Source organism: Cyclopterus lumpus, chromosome 18 (genome assembly GCF_009769545.1).
Source record: "Cyclopterus lumpus isolate fCycLum1 chromosome 18, fCycLum1.pri, whole genome shotgun sequence".
Classification (NCBI taxonomy): Eukaryota; Metazoa; Chordata; class Actinopteri; order Perciformes; family Cyclopteridae; genus Cyclopterus; species Cyclopterus lumpus.
This window is the reverse complement of record NC_046983.1, coordinates 5,046,004-5,064,644: the sequence shown is the minus strand read 5'-3', so window position 1 is coordinate 5,064,644 and position 18,641 is coordinate 5,046,004. Positions and strand designations below refer to the sequence as shown.

The 18,641-nt window shown below is 45.1% G+C and overlaps 3 protein-coding genes across 5 annotated transcripts; 2 read left to right on the top strand and 1 right to left on the bottom strand.

Annotated features, from left to right (window-relative positions):
* Positions 1-319: 319 nt before the first annotated feature.
* On the top strand, positions 320-1,768 carry msmp (microseminoprotein, prostate associated). Its single transcript, XM_034557540.1, has 3 exons — positions 320-508; positions 595-700; positions 1,297-1,768. The coding sequence occupies exons 1-3, from the start codon at positions 400-402 to the stop codon at positions 1,466-1,468; spliced, it is 387 nt and encodes a 128-aa protein (XP_034413431.1). The 5' UTR covers positions 320-399; the 3' UTR covers positions 1,469-1,768.
* A 237-nt stretch (positions 1,769-2,005) lies between these two features.
* Positions 2,006-7,529, bottom strand: rgp1 (GP1 homolog, RAB6A GEF complex partner 1). Of its 2 annotated transcripts, none has more exons than XM_034557059.1 (9): positions 7,380-7,529; positions 5,595-5,710; positions 4,873-5,006; positions 4,596-4,679; positions 4,191-4,340; positions 3,706-3,852; positions 3,309-3,436; positions 3,045-3,222; positions 2,006-2,664 (listed from the first exon to the last, which is right to left on the bottom strand). In XM_034557059.1, exons 1-9 carry the CDS (start codon positions 7,527-7,529, stop codon positions 2,441-2,443), a joined length of 1,311 nt encoding a protein of 436 aa, XP_034412950.1. In that variant the 3' UTR covers positions 2,006-2,440. The 2 variants fall into 2 exon arrangements, with proteins under 2 accessions (XP_034412950.1, XP_034412951.1); XM_034557060.1 differs by lacking the exon at positions 7,380-7,529 and adding an exon at positions 5,946-6,325.
* On the top strand, positions 6,578-17,693 carry gba2 (glucosidase, beta (bile acid) 2). 2 transcript variants are annotated; one of them, XM_034557058.1, is made up of 18 exons: positions 6,578-6,912; positions 7,123-7,345; positions 9,716-9,807; positions 10,323-10,438; positions 11,056-11,274; positions 11,731-11,970; positions 12,169-12,271; positions 12,660-12,813; positions 13,154-13,279; positions 13,373-13,557; positions 13,853-13,957; positions 14,069-14,176; positions 14,262-14,413; positions 14,548-14,654; positions 15,291-15,433; positions 15,552-15,667; positions 15,823-16,014; positions 16,721-17,693. In XM_034557058.1, exons 3-18 carry the CDS (start codon positions 9,774-9,776, stop codon positions 16,967-16,969), a joined length of 2,349 nt encoding a protein of 782 aa, XP_034412949.1. In that variant the 5' UTR covers positions 6,578-6,912; positions 7,123-7,345; positions 9,716-9,773; the 3' UTR covers positions 16,970-17,693. The 2 variants fall into 2 exon arrangements, with proteins under 2 accessions (XP_034412949.1, XP_034412948.1); XM_034557057.1 differs by having other exon boundaries at positions 7,123-7,765; positions 16,721-17,692.
* Positions 17,694-18,641: the final 948 nt, after the last annotated feature.

Sequence of the window (18,641 nt, the reverse complement as noted above, 5' to 3'; positions counted from 1 at the left end):
TCTCTCCTCTTTCTCTCTCTCTCTCCCTCTTGCTCCGACTCTCCTTGGACGTCACCCCTCTTTCTCTCCCTGCCCTCCGTCTCACCCCTCTCCTACCCTTCCCTCTCTTAGTCACCACATGGATGTGTCATTGTTTCTATCACTTCAGAGGTTCATGCCCGCTGAAGCGCGGCAAGGTGATCTCCGGAGTGCCAAAACCGCGCCGAGATCTTCACCTCCTCCAAACAAACCACCACCTCCCCGATTCCCCGGACGGATGGCACCTCTGACACCTTCTTCAGCCAGGCCTGTGGGCCACATGACGTTGCTGACCACACCTCCACGCCGTGGTCGTAAAACCCCAGGATGTATAAATAAGGGTGTAAAGGGAGAAGGGGAACTACAATCTGACCAGACCAGATGAAGATGGAGCTCGCCGGGGTTAACTGGATGCTTGCAGCTGCAGGGTTTCTTCTGTGTACCAGTGGTGGGTCCGCTGCACCCATGTTGTGCCACTTTGACTCCAGAGGTAAGATCCCATGCTCCTAACTGTTATCGGGACTTTAGGAATGAAACACGGATCTTCATTCTTTGACTGCTGCCAATGTGTTCCAGCGCTGTGTGTGTTCGAGGGGAGGCAGTACTCGCTGGGTGAAACCTGGATGGACGCTTGTATGCAGTGCACCTGCCTGCACCCCGTCGGCGTTGGTTGCTGCGAGACGTGAGTACACAAACAACCTGTGTGGTACCTGAGATGTAAAAGCAGCCACGATGCAGAATGTTCCTTTTCAGAGTGTTTCATTATATTATCGTCGTATTACTTCTGATGGAAACAGCATTTTATTGTTGTCGCTGGCCGAGGCTCAGTGGTATTATTTTGTATACTTGAGAAGTTAGAGGATAAATTAAATATCATGTTTTATAATCGGATTTTTCTATATGTTTTATAAGTTGACCTTATGCTTCATATTCTGGAGTGGAGTAAAAACTACTATATTCTCTCTGATGTGTAGTTGAGAATAATAAAGTATAAAATGGAGTACCAAGCAAATTAACTTAGTTACTTTCCACCACTTGCAATAAGGGCTCAAGAACATTAATTTCATATGGTTCTATTCAGACCTTTTTCTTGACTATTTTGGAAGATCAACTCCTTAACTTCTGTTGACTTTTAGGAACGGTGTTATGAGTTTAAAGTCCACATTGCAAAGAATAAAGTATGAAATAAGGGAAAGGGTTTTCTTTAAGACTTTTTTTTTGAAAGAGTACTTTTAAAAAGTGCATAGAATCATCTCCTTTGCCTTGATTACTGTCCAGGGTGCATCGGCCGGTGGATTTCCCTGCGTGGTGCGAGGTGCGGGTGGAGTCACTGATTTGCAAAGTGTCCCTGGTCCAGACCGCAGACCCCCGCTTGCCCTGCTACCCTGGTGAGGACATCAGGGACCCCGGCCACGGGTCGCTTAAGCTGCAGCAACACCTCATGGGGTAGAGAACCTCTCAGGCCAGCAACTATCTGCTCAATCAACTTGCCTGTGAAACCATTACTCACGATAGTTAAATACCAGTAACCATTTTATATACATACTGTACTGATATACAACTTTAATAGCAGCTGTACTTTTTGAATTGTGTTATCAATGAAGGAAATGTGAGTGAAGTGTGTCTGTGAAAATATATTTAAGTACAATCCAGCAGAGAATATTTCTAACACTGAGCCCAACAAATGATGCAGCAGTTATACATTCAAAAATGTTTAGACGTCACTCTTTTTTGAGTATTTGTTATAAATTAGTTATTACAATAGGCTGTCCAATTCCTTAATTAATCCAATAATTACTAATTTTAAATATATATATATATATATAAATAAATATAAAAATATATTATATATAAATATATATATATATACATTTCACTTCTTGTTGGATTTGACCTGTTCTCTGTTGTAACCAATTTACGCTTAAAATAAAAATCTTGTTTACAAAGAGAAACAATGTTGCATTTTGTGAAGTAATAATCAAATTCCTCACATTTAAATCACAGTTTTAATAGTGTAGTATTTACATCTTAATAAAGCCTTTTGCTCAAGCTGAGAGAAGAAAAACAAATGTTAACAATAAAAACATTTTGAATGAGAAACATTTTTCCCCACAAAATGAGAGAGCGAGTAAAAGAATCAAAAATGAAATAAATAAAAGAAACCACGGAGATAGTTGCACATCGTGAGGTCCAAAAATAAAGATGTATTTGAAGTTAAGATGCATATGGTAAAAGGCAAAACATAAATTGCATAATATACATATGGAATCCATCACTAGTACTGCATATACAATAGAAACAACTGAAATAATCCCTTGTTACTTAAATGTATACCTCTGATTTCATCTGGAAAGAGCGCGCATACACGCACGCACACACACACACACACACGCACACACACACACACACACACACAAAACAGTCAGATATGAATGCTGTTGGTCCCTGAAAAGTGGGACATGTAGGATGCCAAGGCCGGGTTGGTGGGCAGGACTTTGATAGGCAGATCCCAGCTGAAGGTGTCCACGTCGACATGCTCCGCCCCTGCCCAAACTGTAACCTCCGATTGGTTCTGCAGAACGGTGGGCGGTTCCATAGGCTCCCGGGCGGTGACGAACTCAAAGTGAAGGCGCCACCTCAGCATCACTGTACAAGCACAGTTACGGCATTAATATGGGCCTTAAAACAAACTGTTACATTTTTTTGAAGGTACTATGTGTAAAATGCTCCATATTTGATGTGTGAATGATTTATTTTAACATTAAGTATATCGAAGGCTCATGGAACTCATGACACTATTAATGAAAGCTCCACAACCAAAAATAAACTGTTATCACGATGTCCGGTGTGGATGGCACTGATCTACAAGTCATTGTATTAGAGTCTGAGATTTCATGTTTGACCAAAAAGTACATAAAGATCTTCTGCCCCAACAGGCCAATCGATGTCATTTTGGAATGCTCAAAGACAAAAAAACAAGTGACGTCTGAAACATGACATTTGATATGTCTCTACTGATGACTGACCGATGTCAGTGCTGAAACCCGGCGTGACGTTGAGGGGGATAGGGAGAGAGAAGTGGCTGGAGGCGGTGTGGAGGCAGGACTCCATGTGTCGCCCGTGTCCAGTCACACTGATGACCTGTCCGGGGCGCCGCTGGTAGTGCTGCTGGATCTCCTCCTCATTCTGAAGGCTCACAGAATACTGGAAAACATATACGCAAATATAGTTAAAGTTTGAAAAACTAAAATGGGACAAAAAAACAGAGGGGGGGGGGGCAGAAAACAAACCTGCAGGCAGGGAATGTCTCCCTCTGAAAAGTTGAACGTGCCGACGATGTCCTCCCCGAGTCTGTAAACGGTCTTGAAGATGCAGAACTTGGCCACTTTCCCGCGCACATTGGTGATATTAAACATGTCTGGACAAGACAAAGGGAGCAAGCAAGTCAAATGTGGCCATCCAAATAAAAACAATTCAGAAAAGAAGATTAAAAGTAGAATAACTATTATTTAGAGGTCCAGATAATTCACTAAAACCAGTGGTTCTCAACCTTTTTTCCAGTGATGTGACATCCAGAAAATAAAATATAAATTCCTATCTTAAACAGTGAAAAGGTGAATCATGCTTCGGGTTAAGTTATATAACACAGCGCTTTAAAGTGTAACAGAGAGCAGAGCAGTGACTCACGGGGGCAGCGTCTCGAGGTCGTGACCATCAGCATGTCCAACGCTCTCTCTAAAGGCCGAGCGTCTCTGCGGCTCGCTTCCTCTTCCTCCAGGAACGGGTTGGAGGGGGAGACCTCCTCGTCCTGGGGGAAGGGAGGCTCCGGCATGCCTACAGGACGGACGGGAACATGTCAATATGCAACATTTCTGCAACTCCATTTGTAGGCGGGGCATTGCACTGTTTTTATTTCTACAGACCAAAGAGAATCATAAATGGCTAAATAAACTGCTCCCTTCCACTAACCTAAACCTACTAGCGAGTTAGTGGCTTCAGGGTGTAAAAGAAAGCATAATATTCACAGCACGTTTTAATCAGCATTCTGCTGGTTGTTGCTGTAGTTTTCCTCATTCTGTTCTTCATATATTAAGTAGACGTAAGTGGAAGTGGAATCTTTGCAGTACATAAAACAAGGAACTGAAATTAAAAGTAGTCCAAATGTATCTCACCTTGCAGAACCAGCACTCTGAAGGGAACTCTGAGTAGTTTGATCGGAGAGTTGACTCTCTGGCAGCCGATGGTCAGTTTGTAGACGTACTTCACCGCCTGACCACGGAAACTAGGAGGACCATCTATGGGTACGATCTCGCTGTACAAATCTGTGGGAGAGTGAATACGCATGTCACACCGTTTAAAATCACACACAGAAACAAATATGTTCATTTATAAATGTTAAAAATACTGGATATGACGTCTCTATCTCTATAATGTAAAATGGTTGTCATTTAGACCAGCAATCACTACGGTTTTAATTTCTTCTTTTTTTTCAAAGTAGGCTTATTTTGTAGTTAAGCGAGTGGATTTCACTTGTTTATATTTATATTTATATGTTTTTCACATATGTTCACACATACAGGTTTTGCTTTCCCCAGGGTCCAGGCGCAGGTCACAGAATAATATCTTAGGTGGTGTGTCCAGAACACACTGACCTCGCTCTCCTGGAAAAGAAAGGAATGAGTGTTGAAACAATTTCAAGCATTTTACACATGAGGCAATAAGGCTATTAAAATAATAATAATAATATCCAGAGCCTTTTAAATCTTTGTTTATCTTAAACATTACACTCAATGCATGTTTGTATATGCTTGATAGTGATTTTGTTTTCTGCTCATATTGTCCTCCCCCACTAACCTCTGCTTGGAATGAGCACTGTGTTGCTCTCAGCCTGGACATCCTGCTTGTTGCCTTGGGCCGGCAGGGCCACTCGGCTCTCACTGGCATGAAATTGGCAGTGGATCTGGGCACTGGCCCATGCCAGCATCTCACTGGGACACAGCCAGAACACAGACACAAGTTACACAAGAGCATTTACAGAGTGACTGGTGAAATGTTTTGATTTGAGTGTCCTGCATCACATGGTCCCAGTCCATATGGGGTTACAAGTCCGTAGACAGTAAAAAGAATGACTTACAGATCTCTGGACACAGCATGTCACATCAACATTAACCCACATGTTCACATTGCACAAATTCTTCATGCGATGAACAATTGTCCACATAAACAGATGCATTTCAAACATTTATATTGTAAGAATGTTCCTACTTTTTATCTACCCATGTGTACTGTTGTTTACGCACCAAAAAAACAGTGCAAACTCTCATCAGCTTGCCCGTAAATACCAAGATCAGAGAAAAACATAAATGTTGTTTCTCATGAATACTATTTTATCTGCCCTTGGGTGGGGTACCAGTCATTGTTAGTGCACATAAGGCTTCGATCTACATAACATTTTATATATGATTCTGTACTCTTTGTTGATTTGGATGAATCTCAACAGACAGAAGGAGGGTGGCATCTTTATGACCATGTTCAGGTCTATGATGAATACAGGGGTGAAAGGAGGTCAATCCTACCAGCTGGCCGAGGTGGACAGGTGGGACATCGGGTTGGTGAACGTTATGAGACACTCCATGAGCTCCCCGGCGAGGAAGACGGGGCCCCGGGCCATGGAGGCCACCACCTCGATCATCTGTAACGTTACACACAGTTAACACTCACCTTACCGAAATGAAACATCAAGTCACTATGATGGCGAATAAAATGCCTTCGGATCCGATAACACTTTGCTTTGGTCTACGAGTGAGAAAATAATTAAGTTAGTTTTGTATCCAAGTACCACAACAAGCTGGTCAGACTGAAGTTAACTTGTTGGGTCTTGCTTGCTAGCTAATGGCTGCTGCTTCTAGGGTCATTTAAATGCATACCTTGGCTTCAAACGTTACTGCGGAAAGACAGTTGTTGGAGGGCACCTAAATTGACTTCTTAAATAAAACGATTAACAATTTAACTTTCTTTCCAGAAGAACTAGGCATCGCGTATCTGGTCAGCTAGCATTCCAGCCAGCTACAGTAAACAAATAAATATCCAGTGCTTTACGACCAATCATAAACCAAGGAAAAGTAAAACTCCTAGAACTTGACAAAAAGTATCAGAAAAAAATACATTATATTTTAGAATAGGACGTGTTTAACATCATAGCTATATATAAATCGTTAACACATTTCTAAAAGGATAAGAATAGGGCAATGTAGAATCTCAGTAATAGTTTTTGGTCGTCCATCTAGAAGACTTCCCGTGGCACAGCAGACGAGAGGTGGGATGTTGCTATGGTAACTAGGAGGGAGGCGTACGCTTAATATGTAAACATAATATTTGTACTTGTGCTTTAATACCTCGCAATCTACATAAATCGTTGTATAACAATACTATACATTGTAATTTTAAAAGAAAGTGCCAATAAATGTCAATTGAAAGCCAGATTAATAAGTAGGGGTGAATGCTGCCCCCCCTTTCATGATCAGAATGGTACAGCCTTACCAGCGGTTTAACTCTCAATTGTTAGTTAAACCCCTGGGTAATATCTGTCAGGCTGTTTACTGATTTGGACTTCATCGAACTCCAGCAACAATTTGCCATTCTTTGATTTCTTTTGTCCAATATAGGGCTCAGTAGGGTTTTTTTAAGTTGGGATCTGCCAATATTGCAAAAGGAGGCGGGTTGCGAAAGCAGCCTGAGCGATATTGTTATCTGAAAGTCAACGCTGAGGGCAAAAATATATTGTCTAACACCGACAAATGTAAACGATTTGCACCGACTGCGCCTCGTTAGCTGAAGCTACAGGGTCCTAACAGATCTCGTCTGGAGCCGCAGTGGGATGACGCGGCCGCTCTGGTATTCAAACAAACATAATTCAACTTTTCTTTCCTGCTGTTAATGGCGAGTTGGCTCGTGAGGTGTTACGTTACGTGATTAATGACAACGTAACCTCCTGTTATCAGCATGCGGCTTTGCAGCGTGCCGTCCTGCATGTAACTACAGCAGGTAATTGTGATCACTGCTTTCTAACCAAATCTCGTGTGATCGTCTCTGATCTCACTGTAGGTGTCCTGAACGAGATCAGCATCCCCAATCCGTCCTGTTGGTCTGCTGCTGTCACCCATCCGGACTCCATGCGAAGAGGGCACGGGGGTCCGCAATCTCTTGGAAAAAACCCATGGTGATAACGAACGTCTTGAGCTGCGGAGGCTAAATTCTCTCGTGGATATTAATAATGTTCTGATGGCACTGGGACCTCCCACCCGAAGGAGAAATTATTCAGCGGCAGGTATTGAGTGCTCCTCAATTGAGAACCGGTTTACCTCAAAGGAATGCCTCTTTGAATCCACTTCTAGATTTCGCATGCAGTAACCTCCACATTGAATGCGCGATAAACTCACTCTGTTGACACGAGCTGGGGACAACTCCCTGTTTGCGTTCACAAAGGGTGTCCTTGCCCCCCCTCCATCCATTCATACGCACTTTAAAGCTCCCCCGTTGGGTGTCCTGCTAAAATGAACACAGAGTGGGGCGAGAAATCCTCCGCGGACCTCATGAGTCGGTACGTCTCCAATGAAACGGGTTATGGGGTGCCCGAGGAGGGTTGGCGGATCTGTCTGGCGCACGAGTTCAAGGAGAAGAGAAAGCCCTTTCAAGCGAAAGATGTCTCGCTGTCCAATGTCTTGGAGCACATCGGGCTCGGAATCAGGTGAGCCATCCCCTCGGCACAACACACTGCGCATGCGCTCTGTTTTAACACGCACTAGACTGAGCACAGGTGAAATACTCTGATTTATTTTTATATTTCACTTGGAGAGTAATTTACAGCGACGTTCAAATTCAGATTTTTTTTTTCTTCTTTCCAAACAGCCGAGACACTGATTAGTTAAATGAGAAGGGAGTATGACTTATTTACTGTTAAAAGACATTCAACAGGTCTGTACGTCCACACCTAGTTTTCTATGATGATGATTACAGCCACACCTAAGAAATTATCACCATTATTGACACAATCTGTTCAGTTTACACACAGTATGCCGTACAATGTTAACCCATTATGTGGATGTTTATCCACGGCTTAGAACAGTGGGAGCTGTCAAGTCTCAACATATGTCTCAACCCACAACAGGGAGCAGCTGTGGAGCGCAGTCCTGGTTGAGAATGCCACAATCATGTTGAACTTTCAAGGCACTCCGATAATATTAAAAAAATTAATTGTCCACAAAGTTTCATTTCAGCAACCCAGTATTGAACCAGTTACTTTCTTCAGAGCAATGCAGTTAGAAACTCTCTCAATGGCTCAAGGAATAAGTGAGTTGCTGGTCTCTGCGTACCGATATGAGCTCCTTAAACAACCCGACTAACGGGGTGAAAGGCAACATGGTCTGCCATTTTGTTTGGTCTCTCCACGTGCAGATGATAAGATGGTTCCGGGTGTTTCTTGACCAGCAAAACGCATGTGACGGCTCACAATGTGTTGTCTTTAAATGTTCAGTTGGATCAGAATGACGTCGCCATCTTAAGAGACTTCTATCCATCTGTCTGTCCTGAGGAGATGAGCGAGTGGGGGACATTTATTTGAAGATATATACAAGCTCTGGTTCAAGGTCAACTTCAAGGTGCAGCTGGTTTACTCCCCCAAGACCCAAAACGTCTGCAGCAATGATGGCAATGGGGCGGAGGAGGCCCATCATTCATATGTCTGCCCGTAGAGCTTAAATCTCTGCAGCTGAAGTGTCACCCGCCTCCAGTTACAGTATTTCTACACGACTTAGTGCTCAGCTGAGATCCAACACGTTCCCAGAAATAATTGTTCTTCACTTTCAGAAATCTGTTGCAATGTCGCTGTAAAACTAGAAACACACTCGTTTTAGGCTGAAGCAAAAGGAAGAAAAATAGCCAACAAAGGCGTTTCCCGTTTCTCACTCGAGGTGTGTCTCGGTCAGTTAATCTCCACGGCGATATGTGTCAATCATTGCACAGATTGTGTGTAGTTGTTATGCGTGAGGAGGTTTTGCAGATTATACTATTAGAGACGCACCTTCAGCTCTTCATCGTTGGAGCGAGAGGTTTTGCAACGTGGGATTACCGTAATACTAGAAAAAGGAAAAAAAAAGACTACAATACAACGTCTCAACCCTTCAGCAGCGCTCTACATTATATAGGAAGCCGACCACGTCCGGATTGATGACTCGCGTTAACGGCGCTCTTCTGAGCCTCATTAGAAACCTTTTGTAACACGGCCTCATTAATATTTTACACCACAACCCCGGTGTGATGGCCAGAGCTGCAACCAGACACACACATTCCTGCACACGTGTTGCACGTATACTCCCACTGCCAACATGTAGTAGAGCGGCCACTTTGACTGTGTGTGTGTGTGTGTTTCTTCTTCAGGTAGAGAAAAAGTGTTGTTAATCAATTGCACATATGCTTGTGGTGGTTAATTGTTAACTCATTTGTTAAGAGCATATTCATAACCCTTTAACACATGACTGGGTGCATGTCATGCTAAACTATGTTATAACTGACTATAAATATTTGCTGGTTTTCAGCCTTTCACTTTAACCCTTCCACCACTTCGTATTTGTACGGTAATCTGTGTACTTGATACTGTGTGTGTGTGTGTGTGTGTGTGTGTGTGTGTGTGTTCGTCTAGGTATCTAAAATGGTGGTACAAGAAGACCCAGGTGGAAAAGAAAGCGCCATTCATCGATATGTTTCGGGCCCAACCGTTACGTCAAATATACGGTGAGTTCAGGATCTCATGGAGGTGAAAACGCCACCTTTTAAGATGCATTTATGTCCAAGTGTACGTCCTGCGGAAACATTCAAACAGGTCTAATGTCGAGCAGGAGGTCTAGTTTCATTTTGATTAAAAATAATATACTGTTTTTCATTTAAATGTCTGGTAGCGCTAAGTAATATAATTATAATTTTAGTTGCTGATGATACATATAGGCATATAATATTATCTCAAATAGTTTGCAGCCTGCTGAACTGAATACAAACAGGCTTTGTGATTTCAGCAAATATTGTATTGTTGATCAATACTATCATATAGTGATGACCCTCATTTGGGTACTCCATATCCCACCCTTATGGATGGTTGGTGCCCCGAGCGTCCGTCTACACCCCCGAGTGCTGAAGGCTCTGATTCTCCCCAATATTGGATACAAACTATTTTTAATTTGACCGTTCAAGGTCTTAGAATTAATTGAAAAGGAACTGAATCCAAGTTGACGCCAGTTGAGTCTAATTTGCAGGCGCTCCACTCGGCGGCATTGGAGGAGGTACCATCACGAGAGGTTGGAGGGGGGAGTTCTGCAGATGGCAACTCAACCCTGGGATGTACCACTATAAAACCGTCACCGCAAACCAGGTACGTATGACCTCAAATAGACGGAGGCTGGTGGGAAAGCATACCACATCACAAAGAAAGGATATTTATTTATTTTAGGTCCTTTTTTAAAAAAACATTTTTTATCTCTGCAAACAAAGTCCAACAATCTCTCCTTCATCCTTTTTAAGACGAGGTTTACATGGAGTCGCATATCTCGAGACTTCTTTGGGGCTCGTCTCATTGCATTGGGCTGGTCCTTTATCGAGCCTGTTCCTGTAGATCAAGATAATGGAAACAGTTAATCTACATGTATGGATCTATTTTGTTCTTTTATGCCTATATGCATATTTCCGAAGCAGCCACAAGTTTAACGCAATTATTTATGCAATATTTATCCATGATTGGTGGGGAGGAGACGGAAGTAACAGATTATTTACATATTACATATGGACCTGAACATATAACTAGTAGCTGGACGCTACTATCAGATTTAGACATTTAACCAATGGGGTTGTCAGAGGGCATTCTGGGACATGTAGGAAGATGAGGCAGTTTCAATAAAGGGCCAGTGCACTAAAAATAATGTATACCCCAAAAGAATCCCTTAACCTACCCAAACAAAACCACTGTATTCACACCCCCTTTTCTTTCCTCAGTTCACAGTGTGTTTGCGTCGCGGGGGTCAAACGGTTTACCAGCAGGTGTTGTCCGTCGAGCGTCCTCCCACACTACAAGGCTGGAACTGGGGCTACTGCGGAGAGTACGCCTTCTATCACGCCTTGTACCCCCGCGCCTGGACCGTCTACGAGCTGCCGGGACAGAAGGTCACGTTAACCTGCAGACAGGTTTCCCCCGTCATCCCGCACGACTACCAGGTAACTGAGCCCTTTTTTAATTTGCCCAAGCAATGAAATAGGAAGCCGCTAACGAGCACACAAGCTTGTCAATGTGGAAACCCCCGGATCATATTTGATGTTTCACCTCCTGCACATAACAGCTTGTTATATGCCCCTCCCCTCTCCAATTACAGAAAGATAATACATTTAATTAAATTTTTTGCAGTTGCAAGTCGCAGCTGAATTACCGGTAGTCATTTGTCTCTCTCCCCCCCCCCCCTTGAAAGGTTTTTTGTGGGAGGGGGGGGAGTTTTTCCTGCTCCGATGTGAGGTCAAAGGTCAGGGATGTCGTATGTGTACAGATTGCAAAGCCCTCTGAGGCAAATTTGTGATTTGTGATTTGGGGCTATACAAAATAAACTGAATTGAACGGTGTATGTTGAGAAGTTGCTTCCAGAAAAGTGATTCCTCCGTGTTTTCTCTCCTTTTCCTCAGGACTCGAGTCTACCTGTGGCCGTATTTGTGTGGGACGTCGAGAACAACAACGACTTCGCTCTGGACGTCTCCATCATGTTCACGATGGTGAACGGGTCGGGCCACAAGGACGACAAGTGCGGGGGCCACTGGAATGAACCATTCCACCTGGAGAAGGAGGGGGAGGCGGTGTCCGGCGTGCTGCTCCATCACTGCCCTGCAGTGAACCCTTACACTCTGTGCATCGCGGCCCGAGAACAGGTTTGGTTTTTTTAGCAGCTTCAAGGTTTTTTTTAAAAAAATTTTAATTTTTTTTTTTTTTCAATCAATCCCCAAAAGGAATTAACAGGATTTGCCACAATAGTGGATTTGTAACAATCCGACTGGTTGTGAAATCCGAGGTGTTAGTGAGCGTGAGGTTTTAGATTTACCAGGAGCGTGCATGTGTGTTTTTAACAGCCTGACAGGGAGGTCAGTCACCAGACGGCGTTCAGTCCAAAGGGAACCTGCAGCGGCCTGTGGAGTGACCTCATCACTGACGGACGGCTGGACTCTCCTACAGGTCAGTGCTGAGGCGTTACGAAGCCCTGACCCCAACCTACTCCGGGTCAATGCTCCACCTTAATCAATCTTCTCCTCCTCAACCAGCTACGCCGTTGCCAATCAATGCAGCTCGATTCACGTGTTTTAAAAACTGTGGAGCGAGGAGACGGAAAAAGTGGAAAAAAGTCAAATGAAAGAAACTGTACATAAATTAAAAAAAACACCCACAATAATAAAACATCACTTGAGCATTAAACACAGATATAACAAAACGCGTGGTAATATTTGGTGCAGCCACTCAAAACTTTGAACTTTTCTTATCGTTTGAGAAAAGATGCCCCATATGTCCACGCTCTCAACACCCCCCCCCCCCCCCCCACCCCCCCCCCCCCCCCACCCCCCTGCAGGATCCAGCCCGCCGACGCCAAAGGGAGAGAAGGTGGCAGCGGCGCTGGCTGCGGGCTGCTCGGTGCCGGCTCAGAGCCGGAGCAGCCTGGAGTTCTGCCTGGCCTGGGACATGCCGACGATCACCTTCGGCTCTCGGGAGAGGGAACACATCCGGTACGTCAAGCACACAGGAATGTAAACACGTCGAGCGTAAACAAAGCTCCCGGCTGTTCTTTGCATTTTTCACGCAGCGCAAATCCTTTTCTTCAATGAGTCATTTACAGTGACGCCCAAACGAATGCATACTTTCAACGTCTGATTTGAAAGCCACAGGCCCAACTGAACCGGCCACACCTCCGACCTCATTGTGAAGCACTGGGAGGCAGACGTACGAAGAAAAGGGAAAACCTGTTGAATCAAAATACAACGTGTTCTGCTTTTTTGTCTCGGTTGATGCACGCGCACGTGTCCCTTCGTGCCGCTAACATCCGCTTGTTGTCGTCTCCGTTTCCAGGCGATACGCTCGCTACTTTGGGAGCAAAGGGGATGCGGCGCCCTCGCTCGGCCACTACGCCCTGACGCACTACAGGCAGTGGGAGAGGAGCATCGAGGAGTGGCAAAGACCCGTACTGCAGGACAGGTAGCTTGACCTTTTTGAGATGCCATCTTAATACCGATCCACAGTTCTCCATCCGTGAACGCTGATGCTTGTCCACCGGGCCTTGTGTCGCAGCTCTCTCCCCTCCTGGTACAAGTCGGCCCTGTTCAACGAGCTGTACTTTGTGGTGGACGGAGGGACGGTGTGGACGGAGCTGCCGGAGGACGCCGACGTCAGCGGCGGCGTGCGCAGCGAGGACGGCGGGCTGCCAGCTCAGCCCGCCGTCGTCAAGGAGTTCGGCCGCTTTGCTTACCTCGAAGGTGAAATGCCGACGGAGCGGGTGTTTGTCCGAAGGGCAATAAATATATCTGCAGCTATTTAGATAATCCGTTTCAGAAGTTTCTCCGTTTTATGCGATCGTACACTGAATATCTTTGGGATGTATTTGAGTCATAATGTGACACATCTGACATAAAAGTGTCCAAAATAACCGATACATAGTTACAATGAACAATGGCGGAAGAAATTCTCAAACTAAGTTGACACGCTTTCAGCTGCAGTACAAACAGGACGCGGCCTCGTGACCCACATTCCTAAGCTCCTGTTGTGCCACAGGTCAGGAGTACAGGATGTACAACACGTACGACGTGCACTTCTACGCCTCCTTCGCTCTCATCATGCTGTGGCCCAAACTCGCCTTGAGCGTGCAGTACGATATTGGTGAGTGAAGCGCTCTTATCGCCGTGGTTTTTAAAAAAAAAAATCGATTATCTAAGCGCGTCTCTTTGATGAGGGGTCCGACCGGGTTTCACAGCACGAGTCTCTCCTCAGCTGGCAGCGTGGTCCAGCAGGACCCGACAGAGAGGCTCCATCTGATGAGTGGGCGGTGTTCTCCTGTCAAGGCCCAAAATGTGGTGCCTCACGACATCGGAGACCCAGGTGAGACTCGGAAGACGGCGTTTGCAATCGTGCACTTCACTTCCCGCGCCGAGACTTGTTGAACAGTTTCTTTTGAACACGACAGACGACGAGCCGTGGCAGAGGGTCAACGCCTACCTCATCCATGACACTGCCGACTGGAAGGACCTGAACCTCAAGTTTGTCCTGCAGGTCTACAGGGACTTTCATCTCACCCAGGACAGTCAGTACCTGCGGGACATGTGGCCCGTCTGCCAGGTAGATACCCGAGCGACATCACCTGTGTCGTACTGCATTTGACTGTTCGATTATATCTGTAGTAGCAACCCAAAACACCAGTTTGACGGATTCTATGTTGCTCTCAGCCGCCTTTGCTCTGATTGGTCTGGCAGGCGGTGATGGAGTCAGAGATGAAGTTCGACCTGGATGGAGACGGGCTGATAGAGAACTCCGGATATGCAGACCAGACCTATGATGGTTGGACGGTGACTGGACCGAGGTGAGAGGATGAAAACACGAGGAAGCCCTGAAATAAACACCATCGGTAGAGAAACGCTTACAGAAATATGCAGATGAGTGATGAAAATTCATTAATCTCAGTACAGAAGACTCGCGCCCCTGGGTGTGTGTGCGTGTGTGTGTGTGTTACCTTTGGGTACTAAACACTGGCGCTTTATGAACTTAAGCATCCTCTTAACACTGTAACTTCACACCATTTGCACACAGTAAACACCTAATACCTTTTATTAGGTATAATGTAGCCCCTTTTATTTTAATTGAATTAAATCAAATCCTTAAAAAGGTCTTAGATTTGTCTGAGTTAGACGGCAGGGGGAAGGAATTTGAGTCGTGTACACCGGCTTTTTCTAAACGTGACCCAAGAGGTTGATTCAGAGGCCGTTGCCGAGGTGACGATGAGTTCCTGTTTAGGTCATGTTCGGTGATTCCTACGCCAGAAGTCCTTTGAAGAATAATGTTGTTTACATAGACTTATAGATTCAAAGCAGCGAGCAATCTTAATTTACCTACAAGCCAATGTGAATTCAACCCACTGAAATCCCTCATGAGGTTTTATAAAACCTCCTAAATACATGTAGTTTTTTTACATTTGAGTCTTGCATTTGGTATTCCACAGTGCGTACTGCGGTGGGCTGTGGTTGGCGTCCCTGTGTGTGATGTGTAAAATGTCCAGACTGGCGGACAACGAGGAGACGTACCAACGCTACAGGGACATCTTGGACAGGGGCAGCGCTGCTTTTGACAAACTGCTGTGGAACGGTAAGTTAAATCTCTCGAAAAGCTCAAATTAATAGCCAGATGCAACGACATGTTGTGGCTACATTGCTTGAGATGTGAAACCGCCTTTTCCCTTTTTTTTTTTTTTTCCCGTGTTTAGGCAAGTACTACAACTACGACAGCAGTGGGAGAGACCTTTCCAACAGCGTGATGTCTGACCAGTGCGCTGGCCACTGGTTCCTGAGAGCGTCCGGGCTCGGAGAGGGAGAATACAAGGCGAGTTCAAACGATGAGCAGGGCGGGGGGGGGGGGGGGGGGGGGGACTTCATGTCATTGGGCTGAGGCTTGAAGAGAAGAGGCTTCTCTTAACTTGTGTAGGTCCATCAATGCTTTGTGTTCTCATTATCGCTTCCTCTCTTCCCCCTCCCCAGGCTTTTCCAAAAGAAAAAATCCAGAGCGCACTAAAATCTGTCTTTGACTTGAATGTAATGAGCTTCGCCGGAGGCCAGATGGGGGCCGTCAACGGCATGCGTCCTGAAGGGGTGCCGGACCGGTCCAGTGTCCAGTCGGATGAGGTCTGGATTGGAGTCGTGTACGGACTGGCAGCCACTATGATCCATGAGGTAATATATATATAGTGTGTGTGTGTGTGTGTGTGTGTGTGTGTGTGTGTGTGTGTGTGTGTGTGTGTGTGTGTGTGTGTGTGTGTGTGTGTGTGTGTGTGTGTGTGTGTGTGTGTGTGTGTGTGTGTGTGTGTGTGTGTGTGTGTGTGTGTGTGTGTGTGTGTGTGTGTGTGTGTGTGTGTGTGTGTGTGTGTGTGTGTGTGTGTGTGTGTGTGTGTGTGTGTGTGTGTGTGTGTGTGTGTGTGTGTGTGTGTGTGTGTGTGTGTGTGTGTGTGTGTGTGTGTGTGTGTGTGTGTGTGTGTGTGTGTGTGTGTGTGTGTGTGTGTGTGTGTGTGTGTGTGTGTGTGTGTGTGTGTGTGTGTGTGTGTGTGTGTGTGTGTGTGTGTGTGTGTGTGTGTGTGTTAGTATCTCCTTCACATTCAAGGGGTTAATTACTTTGTTATTATTATTATTTGGAGGCCTGCATTCTTTCAAGTTTTGTTGCAGTTCTGTGGTTTTAATCTAAAATGTAAACTTGTACTTATGCTTCATGTTAACGGTGCTATTGATCTTGATTCTCGTAAAGACTGCCAACGAGCCCAAACCACTGAACGATTCATTTTGAATTGTGGTTTGTTTAGTGACACAAAATGCAACTTGATGACCGCTGTCGGTTCGGCCGGTTGAGCCGCACCTGCGTGACGTCTTTCTCTTTTTCTCTTCTCAGGGTATGCTGGAGGAGGGCATGCGCACGGCGGAGGGTTGCTACCGGACCGTGTGGGAGAGGCTGGGCATGGCCTTCCAGACTCCGGAAGCCTACTGTGAGAAGAACATCTACCGCTCTCTGGCGTACATGAGGCCTCTGAGCGTCTGGGCCATGCAGCTGGCACTGAGCACGTCCCCGAAGGATCGGACCACGTCGGCTCAAACCGGAGCCCCAGACGGGGAGCAGAGGGAAGAAGAGAGCGAGGGTTAGAACAGTGCCGTGACCTCCACGCTCTCTCCTGCAGCCTCCACCCTCATATGCACTGCTTTGATTTGGTCACCCTTGAATTTTAATTCTTCAACGGTTTGTTTCGCTCCAGATGTTTGAGGTTCAGGGTCAGAACTGACAACGGACAAAGTCGGTAGCAACTGAAGAACCTGGTATTGTTTGGTGAGGAGGTGAACGTTTTCCAAGAGACTGCAAACGGTTTCTGATTTTCCTTTTTTTGTTGTGCAGTGTACCAGGTAACCAGGCGATATCAAAATCATAGCCAGTGTGTATTGCTAGTTAAAAACCGACCTTGTGTTTCAGCAACATATTGTCTATTTGCACACATGTACACACCGATGGAAGCACTACATTTCACATGTCAATAATAATCGTACAAGTTTTTATGCTTAATATTTGAGGACTGTTTTGTGTAATTAGACCAGCCTCATGTAGTCGTTGTCTTTTGACAGCCTGTGTGAGTGAATCAAGCAGATACATAGACTCTCAATTTGAGGATTTCCTCTTCTTACATTTGAATGCGGAGCGACGTGATATGCGATGAATAGTGTTGGAAATTTGTTTTTCTTCTTTTTAAAAAAAAAAAAGTATTTTGTTGCTTGTCGGCCATATCTACAGTATATTAATGTAGTGGCAACATTTACTATGTTTTATAAAATCCAGTACTCATGACAATCATGCTGAATAAATGACTGAATAAGATACAAAAGCAGGATCATTGTGTTGTTGATTAAATGTATATGGAAATAATGTCAGTAGAGTAGGAATTACATACGGTGACATTTGTGTTTCACTGTTTAAGTCTCAAAGACTGATGAAATGAAATGAATACTTTAAACAATCCACAGGGACTCGAGATAAAACCAGGTGACTCATTTAAAGGAGAAACTGAATAGATGAAGTTTAGATGTGACTCAATCCTACACACTCAGATTGGATTGAGACTTCAAAGAAAGTTATTTTTGAACTCCAGTCAATGCTTTCTAAAACATAAGGGGGCCACAAAAAGGCGTAAATAAGGACTTAATGAGGAGGGCGAGAATATCCCTCGCTTTGTGTCTCATTACATTACGCCTGGGACTTTCAACTCCCTTGACGTTGCTCGGGGAAATTGTTGCGCCAGGGAAGCAGAGGGCAATGTCACCTGTGTGGAGCCGTGTAGTAAGAGAGGGTCGCCGCCTGGAACATGCCACTGAAACATGCCACTTGAACATGCCACTGGAACATTACACTGAAACATGCCACTGAAACATGCCACTTGAACATGCCACTGGAACATTCCACTGGAACGTGCCACTGGAACATGCCACTGGAACATTCCACTGGAACATGCCACTTGAACATGCCACTGGAACATTCCACTGGAACGTGCCACTGGAACATTCCACTGGAACATGCCACTGGAACATTCCACTGGAACGTGCCACTGGAACATGCCACTGGAACATGCCACTGGAACATGCCACTGGAACATTCCACTGGAACATTCCACTGGAACGTGCCACTGGAACATTCCACTGGAACATGCCACTGAAACATGCCACTGAAACATGCCACTGGAACATGCCACTGGAACATGCCACTGGAACATTCCACTGGAACATTCCACTGGAACGTGCCACTGAAACATGCCACTGAAACATGCCACTTGAAC